This window comes from Procambarus clarkii, chromosome 10, assembly GCF_040958095.1.
Source record: "Procambarus clarkii isolate CNS0578487 chromosome 10, FALCON_Pclarkii_2.0, whole genome shotgun sequence".
NCBI lineage: Eukaryota > Metazoa > Arthropoda > Malacostraca > Decapoda > Cambaridae > Procambarus > Procambarus clarkii.
The window spans coordinates 20,523,324-20,542,157 of NC_091159.1; the positions used below are offsets into that span (position 1 = coordinate 20,523,324).

Sequence of the window (18,834 nt, forward strand, 5' to 3'; positions counted from 1 at the left end):
CAGATGCTGAAAAGCAACAATAAATGACATGATATTCTTGCCCTTATGGCTTATAATGCACTCATGAAAAATATAAAACTATTTGATATTTGCTCTGTATAGAGTAGATTAGTTTCTGTATAATTAAAAATAATTTAAATAGCAATTGAATGATTAGACTGTAATTAAAATGAGCCAGAATTTATACAAATTTAGACATCTCTAGCTATTTAAAATTACCATATACTGTATATTAAAATTTGTTCAGGAATGTAAATTCGGTACAACAAGAGTAATGTACACTGGACCCATATACAATGCATTTTTGACTACCCTTTTTGTTTTTTTCAATGTTTTAAACTGTATGAACTTTTATGTAATATGCATTCAAAAGACAGGACCAAACCCACTCTCATACATGCAAACTATTTTAAAGGCAGGTATTCAAGTACAAGTAATGTATAACTTTTGTCAGGGAATGTAACCCTATTATTACTGTACCATGCTATTCAGTTTTATATAATGAGCCATTTTCCAGCAATATAATTAGTGTTACAGGAGAGGCCACTGTATTTTCAAATGATTTATGTACCTGGGTTACTATAGGATGGCCTTGGATGTTCATACAAAGAACATCCTTTTCCCTTCATTACAAAGGTCAAAGGAAGGGGTATCCCTATCACCCACTAAGGGTTTTTTCTTCTGTAGCTACGTTCACATTGTCTTAAGGCTTTATGGCCTGCTCAGGTTTTATTATGTTCATACTGTCTTTTCAATAAATGCTCATTTGCAGTCAATGATGGTACAGAGAAATTTAAATACAAAAACAGCTTCAAATGTCTTCACTATGCACACACTGTACAAGTGAGAGTAAAACAAAAGCCACATGAAAAGGGAAAAGGAGATACAATTTAAGCCCTGCTTGCTTCAAGAAATGCTACCAATTATAAAGACCTCAAGGCCATTTTTCAAGGAGTCATCGAAACTTAAAATACTGTACTGAACAGTTTGGAGGATATTGATCCAGACAGCTTCTTTATAAGGTCAGATGTAACACAATCATGGAGCAACAGTTTCAAGCTGAATCCATAATGTAGGACAGAAAACAGGAGATGCTTTTTCAGTGTTACATACCCATGGAACTGTCTACCCATTGAAGCCGTAAATGCAAAAACGATGCCAAATTTAAAAATCCAGCTCGATAAAATCAGGAGGACAAATGGGGTTTGACTTTGAATAAACCACCAGCTTCCTGTCCTTTTTGAGATCACTAGAGATATAGTGGCTTACTTACTTATTAGAGAAAAGTAAGCAAATTAAGATAAATATAGTGTGATTTTGGTGTAGTTCTTAGTGAAAAAGGAAGAAAAACAAAAAGAAAAAAAAAAATAGAAAAGCAGTCTAAGAAACTTACACAGTTATTTCAGTGATTCTTGATGGAGGATGAGGGGGGTCAAGGGGTAGAGTCAAGAAGGAATTTGGAAGAGAATACTACACTGCGAAGGCAATATTGAGTAAGTATGAAGGAGACATTTTAGTCTGGTATGTGGGGGAGGGTTGGAACTTCGTTATGAGTTCTCTGTACTACCTATTAAACCAATATTAGAGAAAATTATAAAATAGCCATTATTATCTGTTCTATTGCAAGACCTGTGTTACTTTTTATTAATGGTCAAAAATAATATTTAAATCTAAAGTATTTTCTTTGAATTGGCATCTTGGTCTATTAATAGGGAAATGGGCTACAAGATTCGGGGAACATCATTCAACATTCATAATGTTGTCAAGTGGTCCCTGTTATGTATGTTTTCATAAATTAGCACATCTTAAGTATATATTACATTTATTGCACCTTGATGAAATTTCTAGGAACTAAATTACCTCGTGTACTGGCTAAAATAATATTAAAAATGTATGCAAATTTGTTTACCCTGTTAGTTACAATTATAATATATTTTATTATATCTTGCCATTAGAAATAAAAATATCACTGCACTTATGAAATTTTAACTTATGGATGTATTTATTGTAACAAACTTAATATGTTTTATACAATTTCTACTGACATGCTTACAAGTACAGTACAGTATCTTATTTAAAATGTCTACTTCTTAATGCAGTTGACAGTATTTTTATCATGGCCTTAAATTACTTCAATATTTTACCATTAAAATACTGTACCAAATTTGTATAGAAACCAAACCATTTATTGTAACTTGTATAAATTCCACTCAGGCTACAGTTTTGTCCATCACTTAAAAATGTTAAGTAAAATGTTTTCCTTTATTTTCTAGGATGTGGAACTACCAGACATTTTCTTAGTTGGGCTATAGAGACCTAACTTTACACCTACTTCTTTTGGTTGTCTTGGCACATTTCTTGTTGGAAACGGGTTGAATGTAATAGGTCTAGTTGGGCTTAAAGCAATGGAACCGTCTTCCCTTTTATTGTTATATTTCCATTCTGGCAGGGAGGTTTTAGAGCTTTGAGGAGAAATGACTTTACTTTGAGTGGTTGAATGTGAGAATTCCTTAACTTTGACAAAATTAGTGGCTCCTTCAAGAGATTCAAAAGTAGCTGCAACACATGCTTCGCCTGAGAGAGACTTTGTTTCCTTATGACTCCGAGAATTGATACTACAATCACTTTCACTGTTTTCCATGTTAAATTTAATAGAAGCAGACGTCTCTCTTAATTTGTTCTCTGATTCCTTTTCCACAGTTTTAGTCTCCTCAATTGCAGTATGGACTGGGGTTTTAGTCTCCTCAAGTGTAGAATGGACTGCAGTTTTAGTCTCCTCAAGTGCAGTATGGACTGGGGTTTTAGTCTCTTCAATTGCAGTATGGACTGGGGTTTTAGTCTCCTCAAATGCAGTATGAACAGGGGTTTTTGTCTCCTCAAGTGCAGTATGGACTGGGGTTTTAGTGTCCTCAAGTACAGTATGAATTGGGGTTTTTGTCTCCTCAAGTGCAGTATGGACCGGGGTTTTAGTCTCCTCAAGTGCAGTATGGACCGGAGTTTTAGTCTCCTCAACTGCAGTATGGACTGGGGTTTTAGTGTCCTCAAGTGCAGTATGGACTGGGGTTTTAGTCTCATCTAGTGCAGAATTCACTGGGGTTTTATCCTCCTTAAGTGCAGTATGGACTGGGGTTTTAGTCTCCTCAAGTGGAGTATGAATGGGAGTTTCTATTTTGATAAAACCTGAACCTTCGACTGATTTTTGCTTCAAAATTCTTTCAATAATTTCCGTATTTTCTTTAACAAGTTCTTGCAAGGCTACTTCACTGTTTCTTCTTCTAGGTAATTTTCTATCATCTTTCCATTTTTTTTGTCTTGAACTTTGCTGAATGAGGAAACAAAAGACATTAGGATCAAGGGTAATATCAGCATCCAGGCTGAGCGACTTAACACCACTCCATAGTCTTTGTCGAATTGCTTCCGAGCTAAGGTCTTTGCCATTGAAAAAGTCTGTTTCTGCCTCTGCATCATTGTCGTCAGAGCTTCTATCTTCTTTGTCTTCAGTTAACCTAGCATATGCTCCAGTCTCATCATCTCTTTCATCCTTCAAATTATTTGTAAAGAAAGATATTCTACCCTCAAGAGAAGCAGATAATGATGATTCCCTGTCTAAGCTTGGCACTGGTGACAAAATTTCCTCCTTTGTTGTGATTAAGGAGGCATACATGTTTTCTGAATTTTCCATTGAGGAAACATGCCTTTCTCCACTTTCAGTTGTTGGCAATTTGCTGCCATCAACAGATGATGATCTATGGGATAATAATGTACCATCCGGAGACACTGTAGACGTCTTTTCATCTATATTGAGCAATGCTAAAATTCTTTCTTCAAGCGAAAGTGCTGGAGACGCACTGCTTTCTAATTTTGTTTGTCTGTGTGAATTTGTAGTTTCAGACGAGTCACACTTTTCTGCAGTTGATTCTGAAAATGTTTGATTCTTGCCAATTAAGGATAAAATTTCATTTTCAAGAGACGGATCATAGTCTAATGATGTGTCATTTACAGAAGTTTTCAAAGATTTTTCATTGGACATGTCATTTGGGGAGGAAGTTTCTTGACTAACATTAATACTTGAATATGTAATTTCACCAGTTGGTATGCTGAAGGCCAAAGGAATATCAGGTAGTGTATTTATTACATACAAAGGTGGAGAGCTAACCAATGAGGTCTCCATGATGGATGAGCACTCTGGTTCTGTGGCCAGTGGTGATGGTACTCTGGTTTCAGATCTGCTTGTAGAAATAATTTGACAACTATTTGAGGTTGTCACTACGGGAAATTCATCAATTGCTGATGTTACTATAGAAGATTTGTCATTCTTCCATGTTCCTACAATGTGTAAGTTTTCAAGTGTAGATGAATAATTGGAAGTATCTGTATTTTCCAATGAAAATAAATCTTCATTAATTTTCTTGGCAGCATTTCCACTATCAAATTCCTTTGTAAATTCTGAAAATCTACTTAACATACATGGAAACATAAATTCTGAAGTATCGGTTCCTGGTGAAACTCGAGTGTTGAAAGATGTTGGCGAGTGAGAACTGCTCACTGCTGTGTGTGTAATTCCATTATTGAAGGTTGTAGTTACTGAGGAAGCAAGATTGCCAACTATTTCTGTCTTCAAGCTTGTATCATCATCAGACACGATATCTGATGTACTACTGTATGTCTTCATAAATATTGAAAATCCACTATCAACCGTTGTAAACACAGATGTAGACCCAGCTTCAGAAGTCGTAATAACAGGAGAAGTAGAGCTTTCAAATGAAACCGTTACCGGTGATACCTCTTTGTTCAATGCTGCTTCAATGATTTCATAGCCAGCCTCAGAAGGCTTGCAAAGTGGTGCAACAAGGTTGCTGTCTGAAGTTGCTAATGGAATTAAACTGCTGTTAACAGTCATGGTAAACGAAGAAAGCCAAGAACTGGTACCAAGTGCTTCTGTTGGAGTGTTTGTAACGGGGGATGTACAACCTGATGTTTTGACATCTTCAACAGATGCGTCTAGCTTGTCAATACTAGTAGCAGTCTGTGTTTCAGAATGTAGAGTATTGTCTTCTTTATTTATTGTAAGGCACAAAAATCCTGAATTCGTTGCAAAATTTGTTTGAACTTCTGGAATGTCTGATTCAGTCTTTATCACATTTTCTTTTAACCTTTGGCAAATGGCTTCAAACACAGTGGAATCTGGAGTTGGGGAACTTGTTTCTATTGAAAAGCTAGCATTGATAAGGCTTCCATTACTTTCAGATTCACACTGTTTATATGAGTCTTTAAGCCAGGTAAACTCCTTTGGATTTTCCAAAAGTGTCTTAGTGTCCCATGTATCTTCAAATTTATTTTCCAAATCGTTTGATTCAACTACTGATGTTTCAGTGTCTTTAGCCTCATTTAATTTTATATAGTCTGGTAAGACTGTCACATTTCCTGCACCATTTACCACGTTTTCTTGGTGATCTGCAATTTGGTCTGGACATGTATCACTTTCAATTGAAATGTTTTCCAAAACCTTATTTAAGTATATTTCAATTTTATTTTCCTCATCACTTGGAGGCAGGGTGGAGGTAACTGGACTAGGATGACCAGTATAAATTTCAAATATATTTCTCTTTTCATCCTCGACTGTGATTTTTGGAGATTTGGGAGGGATTAGAGTTGTGTCATGCGTAATGTCTGAGGCAGAGACAGGCGGCAACCCCACCAGGGACAGCTTGGCAAGCCCGAGGTTATCTTGACTTTGTGAAGGTGAAAGATTTGGAGATTTACTGGATGATATGAATGATTTGTGGACAGGAGAGGCCCTTGGAGATGGTGTTGATGAAAGTGATTTGGATGGCGATATATTCGGAGAAGGTTTCGTTGTTAGCGATGGCTCGTAAACTATATCTGGTGAGGTAATCCTTGGCCCGGGGCTGTCTACTGGTGATCTCTCAGGTGTAACATTGTGCTGTGTGGAAAATGGGGATGATGATCCTTGAACTGGTCTTGTTTCATTGAGTTTATTAGGCCCTTCAGTAGTCTGCTGCATAAAGCTCACATCACTAGGAAATGGAATCCTTGCAATGATTTCAGCAGCTGTTAGATTCTTGCCAGCTAGTAAGTCTTCCAGTGGGATCCCAGTTTCTATAGCTTTAAAGTCCCAGAGTGGAGGTTCTGTTGCCAGAGGTACCTCAGGCTCTTGTATTTTTTTAGTGGAGTCTTTATCTTGAGGCTCCGAAAGTGGTTTTACTTGGTCTGCAGTAGCATTATCTACAATTGTCTCTTCTTTTGGTAGAGTCTGAGTACTTATCTCTGCTTGTAATTCTTTCACTTGGACTACTGATGGTAATAAATTGTGGGATACTGGCTGCTGTTTTTTATCTTCAGGTAATCCTTCTGCTTGAGCGTGCTTTGATTCAGGTGTAACTTTGCCATCCTCGTGAACTGTTTCAAGACGCGGAGAAGTTGTTGCAGGTCGAGGTTCTGTGGATGGATCAACTTCCAAGTCACTCAATTTATCATCATCATCATCGTCACATAACTCTGTTGAAGTGCTGCTGCCACCATCGTCATCATCTGTTGATACCAATATCATGAGTGATATGCAAGATTAGGATACATATGTTAAGAAACTTGATTGCTACAGATTGAAATTATTAAGGATGGTAACAGAGACCATTTCATGTGGTCTCCATCTCATGTTGGCCTCCGAATGCATGATAGAGCTGATAAGTTAGAAAAAGAATCTGCCTTTAAAGGAGCCGTTGAGTGTAACCTTGGATTGTCAATGAGCAATCTGAGAGCAGCAGTACACTGAGAACTTCAACAAGATCTTGTAGATCTGAGGCAAAGTGACATTGACACCAGTAATTCCATCTATCATCATACTATCATGCAAGAGGAGCCACACATCTATGGATCATCCAATAAAATCAGCAGACTTCTAGATGTTACTACTGCTCGGCTTAGACTCGGTTACAAGTATCTTTGGGAATTCTCATTATCTGCTGATGTAGACCTGACCAAATGTAAACTGTGTCAACAAAATTATTCGCACACCCTCCGTCACTATGTGATGGAGTGCGAAAAGATATGTGAATTTAGAGACAATTCTATAACCAATGTTCCAGCGATGTGTAAATATTTCATTCAAAATGATCTGCTACCAGAAATTTTAGCCAAATATCCCCAGTTTGCTAACTGTAGGTAGTAACTGAGTGATTGTAACCTATCCATCGCTGCCCACTGGATGGGGGGCTGTGTGCAGGACAAACATAAATTTTGACACTAGCTCTCCACATATGTCAGTTGCTTAATTTAGAACCTGTACTTGAGGTCGATCTCGAACCCATTGTTGATGTGACGACTTATATTGAATTTTGTAACTAGCTCATCAAGATTGTAACTTGCTTAGCTAAATGAATTGTGGGGTTCAGTCCCTGAGCCCATTATGTGCCTCTGTAACCCTTTCCAGTACCGCCCACAAGATGGGTATGGGGTGCATAATAAATGAACTAAACTAAACTACAAATTTAAACAAATTTAGACTGCATTAGAATAGAAAAAGACATCTATTGTAATTTTTTCAATTTGTCTATCAAAACAAGCACACCTGGTTTAGTGCAAATATGATTTAATGACCATGAAAGTTTCCTTTTCCTTGTTGTTTTCCTAAAATGTATTTAACACTCCTAAAAACTTAATGACGTGCTCTCGCCTCAACATATGCCCCGGACACTATCACAACCACCAGCCCCGACATCAGAATTTTAACACCGCCATACTCATCAAGCCTTTCCTGATGGATGTCCTTACCTCGCCCGGCCTTGGAAGGCTCGCTGAAGACGCTTAATTTAATTGAACTTAGCCACGCCACCTTCAGGTACAGCGCCACACTACGTGATCCCCACCGACACGAACTCTCAAGGCATTCCTCCAACTCAAGCTACGTTAGACCTCTACCTCCTCCAGAGGTACAAGTCCCAGCCTGGCAGCCCTCGTGGTGCCAGGTCCGCCCTCTATCAACGGCGCCCATGGGACGCCCATCTTGAGGTTATCTTGAGATGATTTCGGGGCTTTTTAGTGCCCCCGTGGCCCGGTCCTCGATCAGGCCTCCACCCCCAGGAAGCAGCCTGTGACAGCTGACTAACACCCAGGTACCTATTTTACTGCTAGATAACAGGGGCATAGGGTGAAAGAAACTCTGCCCATTGTTTCTCGCCGGCGCCTGGGATCGAACCCAGGACCACAGGATCACAAGTCCAGCGTGCTGTTCCCTCGGCCGACCGGCTCCCCCCCATGGGCATTGCAACCACCGGCTTCAGGTACATTTGGTTATTCTCATTGATGGCGCCCCGCATCTACCCCTAAGTTGGACCTAGTGCCCCTCCAGCACCTGTGTCTATCCACCTCCCCACTAAACGTGTGCCTAGCGCAGATGAGGAGTCCCAATAACGTGGCTGAAAAATGTTGACCAAATCACACACTAGAAATTGAAAAGACGACGACGTTTCGGTCCGTCCTAGACCATTATCAAGTCGATTTTGCCCAGCGTTAGGCTTGCCCTTGTTGATGTGGTGGATACTGCAGCCTGGTGACACCATGTGCTCCAGTGACGTCATGTGCTCCAGTGACGCTGTGTATACCGTCGCCACCACCAGCCGCAGACTGCTACCGTCGGGAATTCAACGAAGCCATGCTGGCAGGAGTCTACCCAGTGGACCTCATTACATCATTCAGCCACCATGGGCACACGGAGGATGCCAGCCTTGGGTACGCCACCCTCGGGTACAGCACCATGCCACGTGGTCCCCACCGCCAAGAACTCTCCAACTCTGCAACCTGCAGTACTTCCCTACTCTTCCAGGGATACAAGTACTGTACCAGCCTTCACTGTCTTCCTCCACCACCACACTGTCTTCCTCCACCACACCTACCCTCACCACCACCACACAGTCTTCCTCCACCACCACGCTGTCTTCCTCCACCACACCTACCCTCACCACCACCACACTGTCTTCCTCCACCACACCTACCCTCACCACCACCACACTGTCTTCTTCCACCACACCTACCCTCACCAACACCACACTGTCTTCCTCCACCACACCTACCCTCACCAACACCACACTGTCTTCCTCCACCACACCTACCCTCACCACCACCACACTGTCTTCTTCCACCACACCTACCCTCACCAACACCACACTGTCTTCTTCCACCACACCTACCCTCACCAACACCACACTGTCTTCTTCCACCACACCTACCCTCACCAACACCACAAATTCCTCCACTACCAACACACCTTCCTCCTCCACCACCACACTGTCTTCCTCCTCCATCACCACACCATCTTCCTCCACCACCACCACCACACCATCTTCCTCCACCACCACCACCACACCATCTTCCTCCACCACCACCACCATCTCCGCTACCACCATCACCATCTCTGCTACCACCACCACCACCATCTCCGCTACTACCACTACAATCTCCACTATCTCCCCTACCATCTCCGCTACCCCCACCCCATTTCCATCTCCACTACCCCCACCATCTCCACTACCCCCACCATCTCCACTACCCCCACCATCTCCACTACCATTACCATATCTACCACCACGTCAATCTCCACCAACACCACCACCATCTCCACTACCACCACCATTATCATCTCCACTACCTCCACCTTCACTACCACCACCTTCACTACCACCACCACCTCATTTTCCCCCACCACTACTGTAGCGAGTAAACATTATACTCGCTCTAATCTTTCATTAGTTTAATGACAAACTCATTAGCACTAATTATGACTACTCAAAACCTTTTCCTAATTACAGGTAACATTCTTTCCATCCTACTGGAGGAAGCTGAGGTGTAGTCCAATAACATAAGCAGTCAAGAAGCGAGTAAGCATCACACAGCACCACTCCTGTGCTAGGTAAGCTACGGGCTCACCATAGCCTGTGCTACTTGGAACTTGTTCAGAGTAGCTGAATCTATAACAACAACTACAGAGTAAGCATCAGTACAATTTCCATAGTGATTCAGTTAACTTCAGTACAAATGCTTCGGATTTACCACACCTCTTCAACTTCAAGAATGTAGCACTCAGAGTGTACAGTTCCAACCAACCCCAAGATGCTACAGCTTCGACACATAGCAGACAGCAGACTACGACCACATCGAGCTACAACGCTCTTGCTCCCCATCGAGTTTAGACACTCACGATTCCCCATCGAGCCGCCACACTCTCCCTCATAGAGCTCCGCGACTCCGGCCTCACTCAGCTCTCTACTCTGCTCCAAGCTCCATCTCAACATCTACGACACTGCTGCATCCAAGACTACTAAATAAATATGAAACCCACTAAACACTGTATCTAATCTACCCAACAACGTAACATAATCGCACGTTACATTGGTGACCCATATATTGTGATTACATGGCTGTAATCCTAAGAAATCCTGGTAAAAATTCAAGATTTTAACGGAGCGTGCACGACACCTCTTTCCCCTCCCTTCACTCCCCCTCAACCCCATCCACGACTACAACCAACCAAAATTATCATCCCCCACTACCATCAAACACAATCATTATCCATCACTACTATCAACCACAACCATCATCCAACACTACTACAAACCACAACCATCAAACACCAAAACCAAGAACCACCACTACCATCAACCACCTCTACTGTAAACCAAAACCATCAACCACTAATATCACCAACCGCAGTCATCAACCACCATTAACACCAACCACAATCAACCACAACATCAATTGACCATAACAACCATCAACCACCAAGCACCACAACTATCAACCACTGCTACCATCAACCTCAACAACCTTCATCCACCCCATCCATCAACCACCGCAATCGTTAACCACAACCATTAACAACCACCAACCACAACCATCAACCATGACAACCACCAACCACAACCATCAACCATGACAACCATCAACAACGACAACCATCAACAACGACAACCATCAACAACGACAACCATCAATCACCCCTACCACCAACAACAATCATCAACCACTACTCCTGCCAAACAAAACCATTAACAACCACTACAATCATTACAACTATCTACCATGACAACCATCAACCATCACTACCACAACCATAACCACCCCAGCAACAACCTTAACCATCAACCACCACTACCACCAATCACAACTAACAACCACCATCAAACCTCAGACACCACTACAAACCATCACTACCACCAACCACAACCACCAATCTCAACCATCAACCATCACTACCACAACCATAACCACCCCAGCAACAACCTTAACCATCAACCACCACTACCACCAATCACAACTAACAACCACCATCAAACCTCAGACACCACTACAAACCATCACTACCACCAACCACAACCACCAATCTCAACCATCAACCATCACTACCACAACCATAACCACCCCAGCAACAACCTTAACCATCAACCATCACTACCACCAATCACAACTAACAACCACCATCAAACCTCAGACACCACTACAAACCATCACTACCACCAACCACAACCACCAATCTCAACCATCAACCACAACCAATCAACTATCAACCACCACTACTATCAGCCACTACCATCAACCACAACCAATCAACTATCAACCACCACTACTATCAGCCACTACCATCAACCACAACCAATCAACTATCAACCACCACTACTATCAGCCACTACCATCAACCACAACCAATCAACTATCAACCACCACTATTATCAGCCACTACCATCAACCACAACCAATCAACTATCAACCACCACTACTATCAGCCACTACCATCAACCACAACCAATCAACTATCAACCACCACTACTATCAGCCACTACCATCAACCACAACCAATCAACTATCAACCACCACTACTATCAGCCACTACCATCAACCACAACCAATCAACTATCAACCACCACTACTATCAGCCACTACCATCAACCACAACCAATCAACTATCAACCACCACTACTATCAGCCACTACCATCAACCACAACCAATCAACTATCAACCACCACTACTATCAGCCACTACCATCAAACATCACCCACTACTGCCACCAACCACAACCCATCAAGAAGAACAACCACCACCACCATGGATTCTCCATTAAGTGAAAATAATGAATACAAAATTATGAACTCGCCTTTATTATGCTCCTGTTTTACTAAATCTAGAAATATATATATTTTTTTATATTTCTACTTCTTATATATATACCATCAATCACGAAAACTACTTTTATTCAACATTTAAGGTTGCCACAAGGTCTCAAAATTTGTAAGTTGTGGCAACCTATTTACAACCCTACACAATAATGTATCTAATGCGTGAAAAATAATGTTGCCACTGCTTTCAAAAACTTTCCAGGTACGTTCCGGCAACCTAAAATTGTTTGCTGGGATGAATTCGATGTTGCACTGATGTTGCATTAACATCGTTTTGATGTAGCATTAACGTCGAACTGATGTTCATAAATGTCGGTTAAATGTACTTTTACCCCTCCAGGGTTACAAGTACCAGCCTGGATGCCCTCGTGGTGCCAGGACCGTCCTCCATCCCTGGCGCCCATGGACATTGCGACCATCAGCCTCAGGTACAGTTTAGTTACGCTTGTTGACACCGTCCCACATCGCCCTCCTCCCCTTGGACCTAGTGTCCCCCAATGCCCGGGTCTGCCCTGGAAGTGTGCCCAGCGTCTGGCTTGCCCTGTCACCTACAGGAAAATATTCCTAGATAGGCTGTCGAGGTTTGGTCGAGCAAGCCGTTGCAGGCAGGCCTCGTGTTTGGTCGGCCAAGCCTTGTGTTTGGTCGGCCAAGCCTCGTGTTGGTCGGGCAAGCCTCGTATTGATTGGGCAAGCCTCGTGTTGGTCGGGCAAGCCACATTTTTGGACTAGCAAGTCGCGTGGTCGGTTGGGCAGCCTCGTGGCAGGTGGTCAAGCCTCGTGGTGGTCGGGCAAGCCTCGTGTTGGTCGGGCAAGCCTCGTGTTGGTCGGGCAAGCCTCATGCTGGGTTGAGCAGGCCTTGTGTTTGGTCGAGGAAGCCTCGTGTTTGATCAAGCAAGCTGCGGGTCTAGTCAAGCAAACCTTGGCTTTGGTTGCCTCCCATCCTCCCTCTTCGCCTGCTTCATCGTAAGAACGATCCTCAACTCCCTACAGCCCTCAACTAGGTGGGCCTACCAGGCTAAGTTGAACAAATACGCTTACTCCGCATTGTAGTATGTGTAACAGGTGAAACTCCTCTCAGGCCCCCCCCCCCCAACCCATGTGCTTGCCAATTTCTTGCAGTTCCTGATCACCTGTGGGCTGGCCTACCGCACGCTCTGGTTCTAACTCGATGTGGTAGCCTTCATGCTCAAGCTGCATGGCAGAAAGGACCCATCTCCTTCCATCCTGGTCGTGCAACTAATTAAGGGGGCACAGAACACTACCCAGGCCCCCTGCAACACCCCGTGCCTGCCCATTACGCGACGTCTCCTACACAGGCTGTTGGGCGCACTGGGAGCCACATGCAACACTAGCTACTAAAAGCATTGTTATAGGGCACTCTTTGTCCTGTCCTTCCACGCCTGCCTCCATGCAGGGGAGGCTGTACATACTGCAGGTGGCAAGCACACACACTTCAACTCGCACAAATTAAGTTCTCGAGGAGTAGCGCCATCATCAACTTCTCCTACAAGAACAGCGTGCATAGGACATCAGCCCTCCAACTGCAAGCTAACCTTTCATGCTTGTACTGCCCCGTCCAGGCGCTGTGAAGTTTATTCAGAGACGGGGCATGAACCCAGGGCCTATTTTTGTGCATAGGGCAGGGACTCCTGTTATCAGGCATGACTTCGCTAGGATGCTCCATATCACACTCTCAGCACTCAGTATTACGTTGGGGAATTACGTGCTGCACTCCTTCCACATCGGCAGGGCTAAGCAAATGCACTTGGACAATCTCCCGGCCGAAACAATCATGGTGGTGGGCTAGTGGAGAAGTGAGGCATTCAACTCCTACATCAGGCAGGATATCTTTTCGCTTCCGCAGCCAGCTACCGTTTGTCCTTTCACTTCGGGGTAGGGGGTTTTGCGCCAGATGGCCTAGCGGGTGATGGTGCTCCACTGGAATCCCCCCCAAAGTGATAGGCTTCCACTTTTGGCAGTAGCCTTAGTATACATAGCTTAGTTTACTTCTGTAACTCATTAACCCATAATTAAGAAATAAATTCTTACTTAAGATTCTTACTTAATTCTTACTTAATTCTTACTTAAGAAATAAATTCACACTGCACAAAGGAGTTATGGGAAGGATGTACGATTGCTGGGTACATGCAAGTAACAGCTACAAATAATTGTAATTAATAATTGTAAAATTAATACTAAATATTCTTTAATAAATTAGTCCCAATCCAATGCAGAATTTTCTTCCAAGCATAGACAGTTTTTTTAGGAAGAAAATCATGAGATAAACCCTAACTACTGGGGATAACTAAGAGCTGGATGGATGACTTGTGATTGTTGGATGTTTTAAGGATAGAGGATCCAGATGACTTGCTTTAGGCAGGACTTAAAAAAAGTATATAATTTGTACACACAGATCCTGTAACTACATTTAGGTAATTATACAGTTATACATGACGTGGCTGTGTCATTTTTGGTGATTTGGAAATGACCATCCTATATAAGGATGAGGATTAGATGAATGTTTGCTTGGCAAGGTGATGAAATACTCCTGAGCACTATCCCAGCCTTTGGCTCACAACAGTTTGTCCTGAAAGTGAAATGGACTCCACTCAATTGTTCTTTATTATCTACTCTGGTTATCCTTACCTGTACCATACATGATCTTACCAATTTCAGAGGGAACCCCAAGTGTTCCCAGACAAGGCATAGATCCCTCCAGGAGTTTGACCCCAGAAGGGAGTGAGGCTCGGCGGTCTCTTCTTGGGGTGTCCTTCCAGTGGAGGGTCTCTACTTTGGCAGGAGCTTTGGAACTGTTTGAGAGTTGCTGTGTGGACTTGTGGAGGCTATTGAAAGACTGTATGGAAGGTTGCTTTGCTTGCTGTTGCTGCGAGCTTGAACGGGTGCCAGTAGAGTCACTTAACTTACGCTCAGCCTGAAGGATATTCATTGTTTAGTTATTTTCAAGTTAGTGTCACTTAAATCAACTGATCTGTATGCCTTAACTGTAAAATTACATAGATTTAAACACTTCAATATTTTGAACATAAAATATATAACATGAAAGCTTAATGAAGTATTTTTCAAAGGATGATGCCCAAACCACACAGATAAATCAAGAAACGACAATGTTTTGGTCTGTCCTGGACTATTATCAAATCAGGTAATGTACCGTTGTTGTTTTAGATTTAGCTACTCAGATCAGTGTCCATGTAGCACGGGCTATGGTGAGCCCGTAATAATGTACCGAGTGGAAGAGAAATATAAGGCAAGAAAGTGAGATACAAGGTAAGGAGCAAGTAAAAGAAAAGGCCAAGAGTAAAATGAAAGGTATACTTCAAAGAATATAAGTGACTTTTCATAGTAGGTAGAAGATAGAGTGAATTTTTAGTGAACTTTTTGACAGTTATCACAGAAAATGGCTAGAATGAAAGCGAGTTGCGAGGCAATATACAATAAAGAGATAACCTTTAAAAGCAACATCATGGGAAAGAAGACAAAAGTTGGGAGCAGTATTAAGCAACAAGTTAACCTCCTGAGCTCTAGAGGTACTGTTGGCATTCTTTCTAAGATCAGATATTATGTACCCCGCCCTGCCCTGGTGACTCTCTATTACTCCCTCATCTATCCATATCTCAACTATGGTATTTGTGCTTGGGGTTCTACTACCCAAAATCATTTACGTCCTCTAATTACTCAACACAAAGCTGCTATTAGGACAATATCCAACTCTGGCCCCAGACATCACTCGGTACCCCTACTCAAATCTCTGAATATGTTAGACATTAAGTCACTGCACATTCTCTCATGTGTATTATACATATATAAAACGCTAAACTGTAATGCCAATCCTGACCTCAAAAGCTTCATAGAAGGTTGTAACAGAACCCATGAGCACCACACCAGAAATAAGTACAGTTTTGATATTCCTAGAGTACGACTTAATCAAACTAGAAATGCTCAACAAATCAAGGGACCCAGATTGTGGAATGACCTTCCCAACCATGTTAAAGACTGTACCTCTCTCAACCAGTTTAAGATAAAAATGAAGCTATACCTAATAAATTCCCTGTAACCTACCTTACCCCTCTATTGTCAACCAATGTCTGTTTTTTTTTAAAGAGCGCTGTTTGTCGACAGAATTGTATTTGTGCTGCTTTTTCAGCTATGTTTTCATTCCATGTTTTCATTTTACGCTTTATGCTAAATTAGTATTAAGCTTTAGTCATTTAAGTTTTTCATGCCTGAAACGCTTTGCGTAATAGTGGCTTTAGGCATTGTATGTACTAGCCCTAACTATAAATCCATCACTCTTTGTAAAATCTCTTGTATGTATGTACCTTACATAAATAAACATTTGATTTGATTTGATTTTGACTAAGGCGGGCATCATGTACAGTCCAGAGTAAGCTACGCGACTACACTCGGGCAGTACATTACAACTGTGTTTATGGTGCCACTACATGATGCCGATGAGAGGATTGTCAGATGCAATCTTCAGGTGCAAGTGCCACTAGTATTGACTGCTATACCGCCAAAGAGCCGTACCTTCTTCTTGGGCTTCGTGACTGGGATGACACCCTGAGGAACCACACGCCGGGTTTTCGAAGTGAGAGCCTTCTTGCCCCTCAGCAGGTGGTTCATTGTCAGAGTTGTAGACTTGTGTCCGGCGCCTGCAGCACTCAACCCACTTCCCAGGGTCGAGCTCATACGCAACTGAGATGCTGAAACAACATTTATTCCTAATTTTCAAGAACACTTGTAAAGTCATAGATATAGTACGTGTGACATAATGAGTAAATGTAACGAGAAAGGGCTATATAATGGATCATTCAACAATGGTTCAATATTGCATCATATTTTGAGCAGTGTTTTGGACACTAGTTTTACATCAATACAAACCATCCCATCCCATCCTAACCTGTAATAGCTGGGTCTGAGTTCATTTTTGCAACTACTGTATATTCTTGGATATGTGTTGTTATTGGGTATTTCCCTACCTCAGTTCAACCCAACCTTAACCCAACCTCTCATACCTGGATCTAGACTCCATTTTACATCATATTCTTAGGAAAGTGTTGTTATTCACTGTATTCATACTATTAACATAACCTAATTTTCCTTAACCTAACCCATATCTAGGTTTATACCCTAACCTAATCTCAAAATGGCACTACCCTTGGCCATTACTGCAGTAGGTATTGTGCTAGTATTTCGTGATTTATGTGGATCTGATCACTGAAGTTCATGACATAAGTCCTAATAGTGTACGGTACTACTTAAACAACTGAGAATAGCACTGCTACCCACGTCAATTTAATCTATACACACAATTTAAAAGTATTTAGAGTTCCAAGTCATTGCTGCTCCACGCAGTACTGAAATCTGACCTATGTACAAGATGCAGCACTTGCTAGCTATGATTTAGAGAAAACGTGACAAAATTTTATATTTGAAAAACAAACAGCTTTGAGATGACTCACCTGTAAGGATGATATGTGCCTGCTTCTGCCTCTCCCTTAGGCGGGCATACTGCTTCTTGAGGGCGGAGATGTCCAGGTTGGGGCGGAGGGTGTCCCTGCTCTCGTGGGCATGGCGGGGGGAGGGGAAATTCAGAGGGGTGAAATTACTGGGGGAGACCGCTGACCCTCCGCTCACAGGTGAAGGTCCCCGGCTAGCTTCCGTGTCTGCCGGGGAAGACAATGTTATAAGAGGTAGTGGTGATGGGGTAACAACCTGGTTGAGGCCAGCTGATGCCTCGGCTGGTTGTGTCTAAGCACAACCCAATAATGGTGCCCCCTCGGCTCTTCAATTGTTTAATTGGCAAGCCAATTAACACTCAATAAGTGCTGAAGGTGAAACAGGATATTAAACTATTTTCTTCAAAGCCATTTCCCATGCCAGAATACAACTACATTAACTATAAATGTATTTATTAAATATATGCCTGTTGCCTGAAACACAGTGCGTATTAGTGGCTTTAGATATTGTATGTACTTGCTCTATCTATAAATCCAACATTAAGTTTGTAACTCATCTTCTAGGTATGTACTTTTATCTGAATAAACATTTTGATTTTGATTTGATATTTAACGCTAATTAGCTGCAAGTAATATTACTAGGGCAATAGAAAATAATCATCATTTTGATGTTTTTTTGGTAAGTGTTATTCAAGCTTGACGCACACTTTATGCTCATGCAGCCCGAGCATGATGAAGTGAGTTGATGAAATATCTACGCCCAATAATGCCACGAGTACAGTCGGGTGCGGTGGCATATAGGTCTCACGATTTCCCAATTCAATACAGTCGCTTGCAGAGTGGTTACAGCGTGTTGGATTGGGAACCATTCAAGCTTGATGCACATGTATGTAATGTGTATACAGCATTATAGTTTCTCCAAAATCTTGTCATACGTCATCAAATGACTTCTACATTTTGACAAATTTAGTTTGCAAATTTCACACAAGAAATACAACACCTGGAGGGCCATCTCCTCATTGGTATCGCTTCTTGGTTCCAGAAAGGTTAAAAAGCGTTCAAATGGCGGCCTAACTTTGTAAGTATCAAAGTACAAGACTTAACTGGTCTATATGTAACAGATCTGGTATCTAGTCCACTGACAAGCTAAAATAATCAGAAGAATTTACTT

General features: G+C 42.0%; 1 protein-coding gene across 1 annotated transcript in view; it reads right to left on the reverse strand.

Moving 5' to 3' along the window:
- Positions 1-2,126: 2,126 nt before the first annotated feature.
- The window catches only part of LOC123746750 (serine-rich adhesin for platelets), a 393,680-nt gene continuing 376,972 nt past the window's right edge, over positions 2,127-18,834 (reverse strand). Inside the window, exons 11-14 of the mRNA XM_069321683.1 lie at positions 17,667-17,870; positions 16,732-16,907; positions 14,854-15,118; positions 2,127-6,552 (exon numbers count right to left, since the gene is read on the reverse strand). Coding sequence (XP_069177784.1) covers positions 2,270-6,552; positions 14,854-15,118; positions 16,732-16,907; positions 17,667-17,870 — 4,928 coding nt within the window. The 3' untranslated portion in view covers positions 2,127-2,269. The remainder of the gene's footprint in view (positions 6,553-14,853; positions 15,119-16,731; positions 16,908-17,666; positions 17,871-18,834) is intronic.